This window comes from Schistocerca serialis, chromosome 9 (assembly GCF_023864345.2).
Source record: "Schistocerca serialis cubense isolate TAMUIC-IGC-003099 chromosome 9, iqSchSeri2.2, whole genome shotgun sequence".
Taxonomy (NCBI): Eukaryota; Metazoa; Arthropoda; class Insecta; order Orthoptera; family Acrididae; genus Schistocerca; species Schistocerca serialis.
Window position 1 is genome coordinate 64,095,061 of NC_064646.1, and position 12,912 is coordinate 64,107,972.

The 12,912-nt window shown below is 40.1% G+C and overlaps 1 protein-coding gene across 1 annotated transcript in view; it reads right to left on the reverse strand.

Moving 5' to 3' along the window:
- LOC126418943 (phenoloxidase 2-like) overlaps positions 1–12,510 on the reverse strand; it is a 233,575-nt gene extending 221,065 nt beyond the window's left edge. Inside the window, exon 1 of the mRNA XM_050085979.1 lies at positions 12,444–12,510. Within this exon, the coding sequence (XP_049941936.1) occupies positions 12,444–12,503 (60 nt within the window). The 5' untranslated portion in view covers positions 12,504–12,510. The remainder of the gene's footprint in view (positions 1–12,443) is intronic.
- Between the last annotated feature and the right edge of the window lie 402 nt (positions 12,511–12,912).

A 12,912-nucleotide genomic window follows, 5' to 3' on the forward strand; every position in this document is an offset into this window, starting at 1 on the left:
CCGAGAACTTTTCAAACCACCATTATAGCATTTCCCTCATGAATCAGCACCACCCAAGACTGGAACAACAGAATCACATTCACTGCCACTATTCCAACTAACTCTGCTTGTGCCCTGAAGTGAGAAATGTCCTACCCGCTATTCTTGCCTCCTCTCCCAGAGTGGTATCCCAGCACCCACCGAACCTACACAGTATCCTTGTCCATCCCTACACAACACCTGCTCCCAAACCCTTGCCTCATGGCTCATGCCCCTGTAACATATCATGCAAGATCTGTCCCATGCATCCTTCCACCACAACCAACTGATCCAGACCAGTCACAAAATATCACCTATCCCATCAAAAGCAGGGCTAACTGTCAAACCAGTCAGGTGATCTCCAAGCTAAGCTGCAACCACTGTACTGTATTCTATGTGGGTATGTCAACCAACAAGCTGTCTGTCCACAGGAATGGCCACCAACAAACTGTGGCCAAGGAACAAGTGGACCACCCTGTCGCTGAGCACACTGCCAAACATGACATCCTTCATTTCAACAACTGGTTCACAGCTTGTGCCATATGGATCCTTCCCACCAACTTTTCTGAATTGTGCAGGTGGGAACTTTCCCTGCAATATATCCTTCATTCCCATAATCCTGTGGCCTCAACCTTCGTTAGTCATTGTCCACCTCCATCCAGCCCCTTCCCTGTTCCCATTCCAGTACTACACAGCCCTCATTCCACAGTCACACCCAGTCTTTTTACTTCTCTCCTTTTCCACTAAACCGCCCCCCCCCCCCCCCCCCTCCTCCCTTGACCACCGTCTAACCTCCCGATTGCACATAGCTGCCCTACCCTCTCTCCACCTTGTCCCTGTGCACGCCCCAGCAGCACTTCACTGTCCACCTCCCCTACCCTACTATCCCTCCCGCTCCCTGCCCCAGACTCCTCCTTACACCCAGCCTGCTGCCACTCCCATCACGCACTGGTGCTGCTCGCAGTGTGGCTCCAGTTTCCAGAGACTGCAGTCATGTGTGTGTGAGCTACATTCATGTATATGTGTGTGTGTGTGTGTGTGTGTGTGTGTGTGTGTGTGTGTGTGTGTCCCCTCTATTTTTGACGAAGGTCTTACTGGCTGAAAGCTGATTTGTGACAGTATTTTTGTTGTGCCTATCAGTGACTCAACACATCCTCACTACATGGTGAGTAGCAACTTTCCTTTTCATAATATTGTCAAAGTTATATCTGTGACATTGGTTCAATAAGTAAAGTAGTAAGAGCTCTCATGGGTGTATCCTGATGCAAATTGAATTCTATCTCTAAACAGAAGAGAAGATCAAAGTGTAGATGATGGTAGATCTGCTGTTGTACTTTGAAATACAGTTTCAATAAGGAGTCTTTAATTTATGTCAGGTTGGTGATTGAAGTACAAAGCGTAATAAGGTCTTTGGACTGAAAGCTACAATTCAGCGACAGTTAGTGAATTAGTGGATGTGTAGAGAGAAAGTGTAATGTTATTAGAACAGGTGTAGTTTTCATGTTATGAATTCGATAAAGACAGAACAGATATGGAAGACAAGTAAAAGTCAGAGTGGCCTTAACACATCCGTACCAGGTGACACAATGAGCCTTGTCAAAAGGTTGATTCATGCAGATTATTCATGAACACAACATCTCCAGTGATAGTATAGCAGATATGTAGCACAACAAACTGAACTAATGGAAAGCATTTCTTGATGAGTACCGCAGTATCTCTCAGATGACAATGACATCACATAAATGTGGTTTTCTAATCAGCACGTATGTCGTATCAGGCACAGGATGTTCCATGCATTCTACCTCTACATACTTGCTCCACAAGCAACCATATAGTGCATGGGAGATGTTATATTGTACCACTACTATTCATTCCCTACACTGTTCCACTCATAAACGTAAAGGGAGAAAAATGACTGTCTATACAGGGTGAAAAGTATTTAAACCAACAAACTCTGGGAGGTTGTAGGGGACATCAACACAAATATTTTTCCCTGATGTCATTTTTTCCTATGAGGAGTATTTAAACCGGTAGAGGAAGATTTCTCTGGCGGCAAATTAATTAAATCAACAAACACCTTTCCATTATTTTATGACCAACAGACAACGCATTAACACAACTCAATTTCAATTACAGTAGATTTTCAAAAATGCCTCCACGGACACGTAAACAAAGGTTACACCGTCGGATCATGTTCTGTCTGACACGGGCAAAAACCCCAGGAGTATCCTGAATTGTTCCTGCTGCTGCTACTATCCAGGCAACCAGATCCTCTTCTGATGCAACAGGAGTTGCGTAAACAAGGTTGCGCATCTCTCCCCACACAAAAAAGTCCAGAGGGGACATATCTGGGGAACGCGCAGGCTATGGTACAGGACCACCTCTGCCAATCCATATTTCTGGGAACAGTCGGTCCAGGAATCGATGCACAGGACGACTGAAATGTGCCGGCACCCCGTCATGTTGGAACCACATGCATTGTTTTGTAGGAAGCGGCACATCATCAAACAATTCTGGCAATGTTCTAGTAAGAAATTTGTAATAGTGGTTGCTATTTAATGGCCTAGGTAGCAGATACGGCCCAATTAAACAGTCCCCAACAACATTAACCCACACATTAATGAAGAACCGCACTTGATGAGCGCTAGTAACTGTGGCATGTGGGTTATACTCACTCCAAACATGCGAATTGTGTGTGCTGAAGACTCCATCAAGCCCAAACGCTGCTTCATCGGTAAACAACACAGAGGATGGAAATGTAGGATGCATTTCACACTGTTCTAGGTACCGCTGCAGAAACTGCTCTGGGTGGATAATCAACTGGTTCCATGCTGTGGACACGCTGTAAGTGAAAGGGATGTAACAATTGCTCTCAGAGGACTGTTCTTACATTTGTCTGATTCGTCCCCATGTTACGTGTAATTGCATGAGTACTGATTGAAGGATCCCGCTCCACATGCTGCAAGACAGCTTCCTCGAATTGTGGCGTTCTTACCGTGCGATGGCGTCCCTGTCCAGGTAATCTGCTAAATGACCCAGTCTGACGCAGACGTTGGTACACAGCAGCAAAGGTTGTATGATGCGGGATATGGCGATTTGGCTATTGTTGTTGATAAACCTGCTGTGCGGCACGTCCATTGTGGTGCACTATGTAGTATGCACCAACCACATCAGTGTAGTCACTCCAGGTGTATCGCTCCATTAGTAAACAGAGACAATGCCCTACTACACTGGTGGACAGCAGTTGCCTACAACTGAAGATCGTAATATGGCCTCTAACAACTGACGAGCATAATACGACCTCCACCGGTTTAAATAATTCTCATAGGAAAAAATGACATTAGAGAAAAATATTTGTTTTGATGTCCCCTACAACCTCCCAAAGTTTGTCGGTTTAAATACTTTTCATCCTGTATATGCTGTACAAGCCCTAATTTCTCTTATCTTCTCTTCATGGTCCTTATGCAAAATGGCAAAATATATGTTGGTGACAGAAGAATAATTCTGCAGTGATCCTCAAATGCCTGTTCTCTAAATTTTCTCAATAGTATGTTGTGAAACGAATGCTGTTTTCCCACCACAGATCCCATTTGAGATCAGGAGGCAAATGTGTAATACTCGCTCGTTGCTTGCATCTGTTGATAACATATTTAGCAGCATGCTTCTGAATTGCTCTGGTGGGATCCCAAACACTTCAACAGTATTCAAGAATGGGTTACAACCCACAAGAGAGGTCATTGGTCTTCACCACTTCCGCCAGCTGCATGTACGAATTGCGGATGGCAGCAGAACCCAGGCAATAGGCAATATTCGTGATGACGTAAACCACAACTTGCAGACAACTGCACCCTGCGCAATTGATAGCTGCAGGCAGGGCATCCTCCACATTTAAGATGAGCCCCCCCCCCTGCAGATACAGCGAGCACACACTGGACTTCTTTCCAGTCTTGGGTACTATTTCCCTAAGAAGCTCCATAATATGCCATTGGAGCTCCTAATAACTAACAAGCCCCTTCCATGTGTGCCTGCTTGCATACTCCTGCAGGAGTGGCCACTTTTTCACTCACAGAGTGGATGTGTGAGGGCAGATGGTCAGTCCCCACATCGACTCTCTGCTTCTAGTGCCATGAACATGTTACAACATGCCACTCATTCTGTGGTTAGTGAGGTTTCCAGACATCAGGCATGCTGTTAGGTGCCTTGGCAATAGAAACTGAGGGTGAAATGTGCGAAACCGTGTCTCACACAAAATGCAAGTTTTTTCACCATCGCTACACTCCGAGGCTGCAGCATGAAGACAACTGACCATTGCCAACAACATGTTTCTCCTGTCTAACTGTAACATCTAAAACAATCACTGGTTATTCAAAACAAACAAAAGCAGAGCTACAGACAGAGGAAATCTGCACCACAGGCATGCTGTAAGGGGCCTAAGCAGCTCAGCCCGTGGGTGAAAAGTGTGACACCTGAGGTGTGCTACGTGACATATCAGTTTCTGAAGCAGCTGCCTGCGGATGGCTGATCACAGCCAACAACATATTTAGTTGTTTGTGAGCTGTGGCCAGCTCCTCCTGTGTCAATATGCACACACTATCCGTTCACTGCTAAAATTTGAATAAAGACAATAGGTACAAAGAAAGATTAAAAATTATCCCTCTTTTCTTTTAGATAAGGATTTTCCACGTCAGTTTTATTAAAGATAAATTCAAGCTACTTGAAAACAGTGAGTCTGTTACTGGTTCTAGTTAATTATATGCTGACAGACAAAGAATTTACTCTCTTAGTGATTCACAAGTTGAGGCTAGCACCTGACTGAGCTGTCTAAAACAATCACTGGCTGTTCAAAATAAATGGCAGCAGTGCTACAGACAAGGTAAATCTACACTTCATAATATCATCACAAGGATAAGCATGGGTGCATCATGTGACACTTAAGATGAAGAAAGCACCAATTGTCATGGAGAAGCTGCTTGTCTACCTCCCAAAAAAGTTGAAAGCAATGGTATCCATGAAGGCAGTTGTGGTCATAATCTTTTGAGATATGCAAGGTGTGCTGCTAGTTGGTTTCCTCATCCATGCAGATATCGTGAATGCTGCTAGTTATTGTGTCATGGTGGAATCACTGCAGAAGGTGACTTGGAGGAAAAGACGGGCACTGCTATTGAAATCTGTTGTGTTATTGTGCAACAATAGTCGACCACATAAGGCGTCATCTGTGCATGATTTGGTCCAGCTTTTCCGATGGACTGTTTTAGGACACCCTCCTAGCTCAGATTTCACACCAAGTGATTTTCATGTTTTTTTTTGTTTTTTTTTTTTTTTTGCCCATTAACATCAGAACTGCGGAATTGATCAAATCTGACATTCTGAACTTTTGTCCATCTATATCAGAGATATTTTTTATAATACTTTGAAATTTTATGACTTTTATTTCTTTTCAACAAAGATTATATTGCAAAAATTATAGACCTGAATTTTTATTTCCCCATTGTGTTCCCAGATCTTAGGTGGTGGTCAATTTAACTGCTATGTGATGCGAGAATACTGCAAATACTCACTTGCATTGCACATGCTTGTGACATGATGTTACATTGTATGCTAAACCTCCTCAGCTGATCATTGCTTCCTACTATACCAAAAGTGTATGTTAGTGTGCAAGCAGTGAGACAGATATTGAAAATGATCTGGAAAGTGTCCGGTAAGGATGTAATGGAATATTTACGAGGTGCATTCAAGTTCTAAGGCCTCCGATTTTTTTTCTCTGGACTGGAAAGAGATAGAAACATGCACATTGTTTTAAAATGAGGCCACGTTCATTGTCAATACGTCCCAGAGATGGCAGCACCGTACAGCAGATGGAATTTTACTGCCAGCGGCGAGAATGAGAACTGTTTTAAATATTTAAAATGGCGACGTTTTCCTTACTTGAACAGCATGCAATCATTTGTTTTCTGAATTTGGGTGGTGTGAAACCAATTGAAATTCATTGACAGTTGAAGGACACATGTGGTGATGGAGTTATGGATGTGTTGAAAGTGCGTTCGTGGGTGCGACAGTTTAATGAAGGCAGAACATCGTGTCACAACAAACCGAAACAACCTCGGGCTCGCACAAGCCAGTCTGACGACATGATCGAGAAAGTGGAGAGAATTGTTTTGGGGGATCGCCGAATGACTGTTGAACAGATCGCCTCCAGAGTTGACATTTCTGTGGGTTCTGTGCACACAATCCTGCATGACGACCTGAAAATGCGAAAAGTGTCATCCAGGTGGGTGCCACGAATGCTGACGGACGTCCACATGGCTGCCCATGTGGCATGTTGCGAAGCAATGTTGACGTGCAACGACAGCATGAATGGGACTTTCTTTTCGTCGGTTGTGACAATGGATGAGACGTGGATGCCATTTTTCAATCCAGAAACAAAGCGCCAGTCAGCTCAATGGAAGCACACAGATTCACCGCCACCAAAAAAATTTCGGATAACTGCCAGTGCTGAAAAAATGATGGTGTCTATGTTCTGGGACAGCGAGGGCGTAATCCTTACCCATTGCATTCCAAAGGGCACTATGGTAACAGGTGCATCCTACGAAAATGTTTTGAAGAACAAATTCCTTCTTGCACTGCAACAAAAATGTCCGGGAAGGGCTGCGCGTGTGCTGTTTCACCAAGACAACGCACCCGCACATCGAGCTAACGTTACACAACAGTTTCATTGTGATAACAACTTTGAAGTGATTCCTCATGCTCCCTACTCACCTGAACTGGCTCCTAGTGACTTTTGGCTTTTTCCAACAATGAAAGACTCCGTGGCCGCACATTCACCTGCCGTGCTGCTATTGCCTCAGCGATTTTCCAGTGGTCAAAACAGTCTCCTAAAGAAGCCTTCGCCACTGCCATGGAATCATGGCGTCAGCATTGTGAAAAATGTGTACGTCTGCAGGGCGATTACGTTGAGAAGTAACGCCAGTTTCATCGATTTCGGGAGAGTAGTTAATTAGAAAAAGTATCGGAGGCCTTAGAACTTGAATGCACCTTGTAGAACACATGCACTTAAGTTCAAGAGCAAGAGTTCAAAGACAGATAAACTGAAAGACAAGTAGAAATGAGTAGTGATTATTATATTTCAGATAGCACTGAACCAAGTGTAAGCAGTAGTCACTTGTCCACACAAGTTGCATCAGCAGTAGGGTAAACACATCAAACCCAGCATATTGTTCAGAGATGGATGACATTTGATGCTACAAAGGAGGAGGATATAATGCTAAAAGATACAATATGGTGCACTGAGACAAAAGACCACAGTCAACTGCAGATGACCATTCTTTCACGAACAATGTCAAGAGACATATTTAGAGATATTACAAAATTAATATGCTTTGATATCAGGGAACAAGGATCAATAACACTTAAAACACACAAGTTTGCTACAGTGTCAAAAATAAGGAATCACTTCACTGAAAACTGTTCCCTGCTTTACAGTCTGGCTAAAAACCTTGCAACTGATAAACAGCTCTTTCCCATTAATGCCACATGTCAGTTTTCACAACAGCTCTTTCCCATTAATGCCACATGTCAGTTTTCACAATTAAAGGCTAGTAGGCTGCAAAAATTTGGCATAAAAAAGAAGTGGATGTAGACACCAAATATCTGTTCAACAGATTTCTGTACCTGGGAAAGCATGCACATTGACTAGAGATTCAAATCTTTCCTGAATATATCATCATGAAGCTTACTGCGCTATTCCTTAGTAGCAGAAGGAATGTAATAAAAGATAATTTGTTCACATCTTTGCACTGGTAAAAATACTGGAGATGATGGGGATAATCATAATGAATACAGAGTTTCAAAGAGAAACATTATGAATAAAAAAAGGCTACTATGTGTAAGTAATATGATAAAGCATGGAAGGACAACTTTGTAGGGACTGATAACCTTAGCAATTAAGTCCCATAAGATTTCACACACATTTGAACACATTTTTTGACAACTTTGTTCATTTATCAAGGCGAGAAATATTAAAATGTTCTCATTTTCAGAACATTTTATTCAAGTCTAGAAATTGGGAATGATTCAAAATATCTCTAAAAAGTCATAGAATTTTATAGTAAAACAAACTATGAAGCGGATACACTGGACCAGATGACTAGAAAATAGTCTGTGAAAGCACCCAATTCAAGTGTTTTGCACTATATTGGACTACTCCAGAAAAATGCATGGAATCTTTATCAGCAGTTACAAGGAAACTTATTAGATGTCAGCAGTTTCTGTGAATCTTGGTGAAGAACTAGACATGCACATATGAAAAATAGATCCAAAAAGTATTTCTTCTAACCAGCAATGCATCAATTAATAAAGATGACCAGCAGGTAAGAAACAGAGATGGCAGTGTAGAGTGTCAAAATACATAAAATGATAAACACACATGAAGCATGTGACAAACCGGTATGTGGAAAATGCACAGAAGTGATCTCAAAGTAATGTATTGTTTGTATTCAGGATTCGTGATTATAAGGAAACCCACTTTTACTTTCTGTTGTATTATTACTCCAAAATGATTCCATACACAAATAAAGATGTCAATATTACCTACAAATTCAATTTGAAAGTTCTCTTTATAAATGAAGCTTTTTTTTAACATAAGAATGTGAAACAGTACCTCTACAGGTGCAGGCAGTTTGATTGCCGCCACTATTTTAGGGATATAGTCTCGAATTTTTAGTGTTAAAATCAATTCATAATCAATGTCTACATTCAGATGACATCTGTTAAAGTGGATCCTAGACATGGACCTGGATTTATTTTATGCTGGTTTCAACTAATTGGTTTACTGGTGTGACAAATCCTTAAGACATTCATGCCAGCTATATGCAAAAGTAATACATTACTAATGCCTTAGTAACCCTACTTATCTCTTTGATTTCCTGAGTAAACCTTTTCTTGCAGAAGAGCGTTTTGAACTGGTTATTCTGTTCTATCTGCTGCACTACCTAAAAAGTACAAGCCAACAATTATGGTGTATATTCTCGTGGCCTCAGTCTTGGGATCAATCTTCGGCTGAAGTCTGTTTAATGACATTCCTCACATTTTGCCTTTCACCTATACTGGTAAAGCATCAGGAAAATCACTAAACAAACATCAGTCAAATATTCAAATACAGGGGCCAGCAGGCAATATGTAAACAAGTCGCCACGAAGGCCTCAACAGTTTCACACAACAATCATGGGTTTGGAAAATTTGAATATTCTCATCACAGAATATTCAATAAATACAAAGTTACAGCATGATGTAAGAGATGACATATATTCTTCATACTGAGAGGAAGAATAACCATAATGACACATGACACATTCCTGAAGCATCAAGATGTCACAGTTGTAATAAATATGGCCATTTACTGAAGAAGTGTGGGAACATAACCAAGACTGTAGGCCGTCAACAAGGTCAACAAAAAATATGACATTCTTTACAGTGTCAGGTCATTCTATTATAACAGACTGTTATAAAGATTCTAGTGCAGCTCTATGTGTCAGACTAGCTGCGTGGATTAAATTCATCCAAGGCAAACCTCTGTTGATAATGTATTGTAGCAAGCAAAGGGAAAACTTTTGCAGAAGAAATCAGCTGCACACACACTTGTGTTATTGGGGATGGTACAAAGAAGAGATTAAAATAATGAAAGCACTTTATGTACAAAAATTAAGTAAATATTTGGTTTCGGTACAAAAGCAATAGAAAAGATTCCTTTGACTGTTTTTTATCTCTGACCCTATGAATAATGCAGCATAGAATCTTGATGGAACAGACTCTCTTATTAATAAAATGTAAAAATTGAGTGAGTTGCATACATGATCTGGTGAAGGAAAGTCAGCATCTAATACTAATCTGCAGGATGAGAGAGTATGAAATTTACATACTAGTGCAATGGAAGCTTTAAGTACAGCTTTGAACATGGTGCCACATATAAAGGAGCTGTCAACAATATGAATAAATTTATGTGAAAGTTTCAGAAATTGATCTCACTATTAAACTAATTCAAGATACAGATGTCTGCAATCTTAACCAAAAAATGTTAATGGTACAAAACAAGGTAACCGCTTGGATCTTAAGTTGGGTAAGACAAAGATCAAATGCAAATCTTGAAGTTTATCATGGAAATCATTGTCCATTGTCACAATAAATGTGGATGATAGGTGATTTCCAGCAATAATTCTCAACAGAAGAAGACTACCCAAAAGATGTTTCAAACTGTTTATGCATTTGTATTATAAGTATTGCAAAACACAAGCTTCTTTGGAGGGCTCAAACTCATTACATGAATCAGATCCTGAATAAGCACAATATGTAAAACTGCGTTCTAGTCCCATTTTGTCCCATTTATTCTGGATAAAACCACAGTTAGTGTAGGTCACAGATGCTTTCCAGCAATAATTCTCAACAGAAGAAGCCTGTGCAAAAGATATTTCAAATTTATATTGGAACAAATAAGCCCTCGGTCACAAATATTAAGTCAAAATTGACCTGGTTTCGACGCTACTATGAGCATCGTCTTCGGAATTAGACTAACTGTACTAAAACATTAGGTATATAGTACATTAATAAAATTAAAGTTTGTACTGACTGGAAAAGATGCAATACTTACAAGTCACATATTAAAAAAGATCTAAGCCGGAAAGGCGACGTCATGAACACTTGTGAGATGGCGAGCCGCTAAGGGCTGCTCGTACTGTCAACAAGGGTTGCAACCAGGTCAATTTTGACTTAATATTTGTGACCGAGGGCTTATTTGTTACAATATAACTTCTGACACGGTCACTGAACCTTAGCAGCTATGTTCAAAGTTTTATATTTCAAATTGTTTATGTATTTGCATTATAAGGGTTGCAAAACACTGGCTTCCTTGGAGGGCTCAAACTCATTATAAGAATCAGGTCCTGAATAAGCACAATATGCAAAATTGCAGTCAAGTCTCAATGATTCTGGATAAAAATCAAATCCTGGCCAATGAAATGATTTCTAAAGCGAGGAAGAAAGATAAGCAATGAAGACTATTCCTTGTACAGGAACCAATATGTAGTCTCACGTAAGCTGAGTTAGGAACCAGACTGGATCTTATACATGCCACTGGTTGGTGTGTGGATTCTGTAACATACCTGGTATGACTCATTAGATGACAGTGAAGAGAATTCTGCACTGTCTCAACGCAACAAAAAACAGTACAATGAAGTTTGCCCTATGTGTAATAAGAATTATTTATTGTGTGTACTCGAGAACATCCTGCAAAGATCTGTTTAGGGAACTAGGGATACTAACTACTGCTTCCCAATATTTTTTTCTGAATGAAATGTCATTAAAAACATTTTTCTTTTTCAAACCAACAGCTCAGTTTATGAAATCAATGCTAAAAATAATAATCTTCACAAAGATTTAAAGTCACTTACTTTGGTCTAGAAATGTGTTCATTATTCAGGGACACACACTTTCAATAACTTGTCAGCAGCCATAAGAAGTTTAACTAACAATAAAGTTCAGTTTAACAGGGGCCTAAAGGATTTATTGGTGGCTACCTGCTGCTTCATTGATGAATTTCTCAATATCAAATAATGCAAGTATTAGTACAATCTGACTTCTGGACAAATTCAGTGCAGTAAAGCATCCATTGTCAATAAGTTGTAAAATGGTACTTCTATTTAATGATGCACGCCCAAAATAACCTAAGAATTATCACATACACTACAGTGTATCAGACGTTGTGACAAGTTATTTATCATCTTTTAAATGAAAATAAAAAGAATAAATGAAAATAAAATAAATGAAAGAATTTGTTTGACTTATTCCACATCCAATAGGAGTTACTTGCAATCTATGGAAGATACAATAGCATATTTGTTTTTCTTTGTAAATACTTGTTGTGCATTCTTGTTTTCAGTTGGTCGATTTGGGGGAGGGGACCAAACAGTGAGGTCATCAGTCCGATCCAATTAGGGAAGGATGGGGAAGGAAGTTGGTGGTGCCCTTATAAAGGAACCATTCCGGCATTTGTCTGAAGTGATTTAGGGAAATCACGGACAACCTAAATCAGGATGGCCAGATGTGGGTTTTAACCATTGTTCTCTTGAATGCAAGTTCAGTGTGCTAACCATTGTGCCACATCGCTCAATCATTCTTTTTTTTTTCTTGCATGTTCAATATCCTGGAGAATCTCATCGCTATATATGTATTGGAACAAAAAATACATCTAATCTAATCATGCCGATTGATACTCACAAAATAGTTAGAACCTTCAAAGGCCAACAATTCTTTAAGTAACAACCATTGCATCTGCATACGTCACACAAATTAGAACAGTTTCAGCATGCAATATAACCAGTAGGATGAAACAATGTAAGGGATCAGAAGAAAAGATTTAATGTGTCACAGCATTTTACCTGCACATGATGACTGAAGAGACAGAGTAGGGAGAAGCTTATTAGTAGTCTGGTTTCCATGTTGTCACTTACTTGGCTCTTACTGCTGCCGCATTAGCCCACTGGTTATATATATTGCCTTCCAAGAGCAAACATGGGAGAAGGGCCAAAGTTTCTCTTGATCAAGGCCATACACTTGGGTTTTCCTTGTACTGTCTCAAACACAGTGATGTAACGTTTTACTTTCCACAAGATAAAGAATGTGCCTATAGGACTGAATATTTATTTAGGCTATTTATTATTTATTTATTTATATCCCATAAATCCAATACTGCGAGGCATTCGCACGGATGTAGGACATGTCAGAATTATTACAAATAATACAAAAGGAATACATAAAAGTACTTCTTGCAGAGAATATCTGGTATAAGACAAAATACACATTAATAGGTACAGAAAAAATTACATTAAAAAAAATGGTAGATCTTAA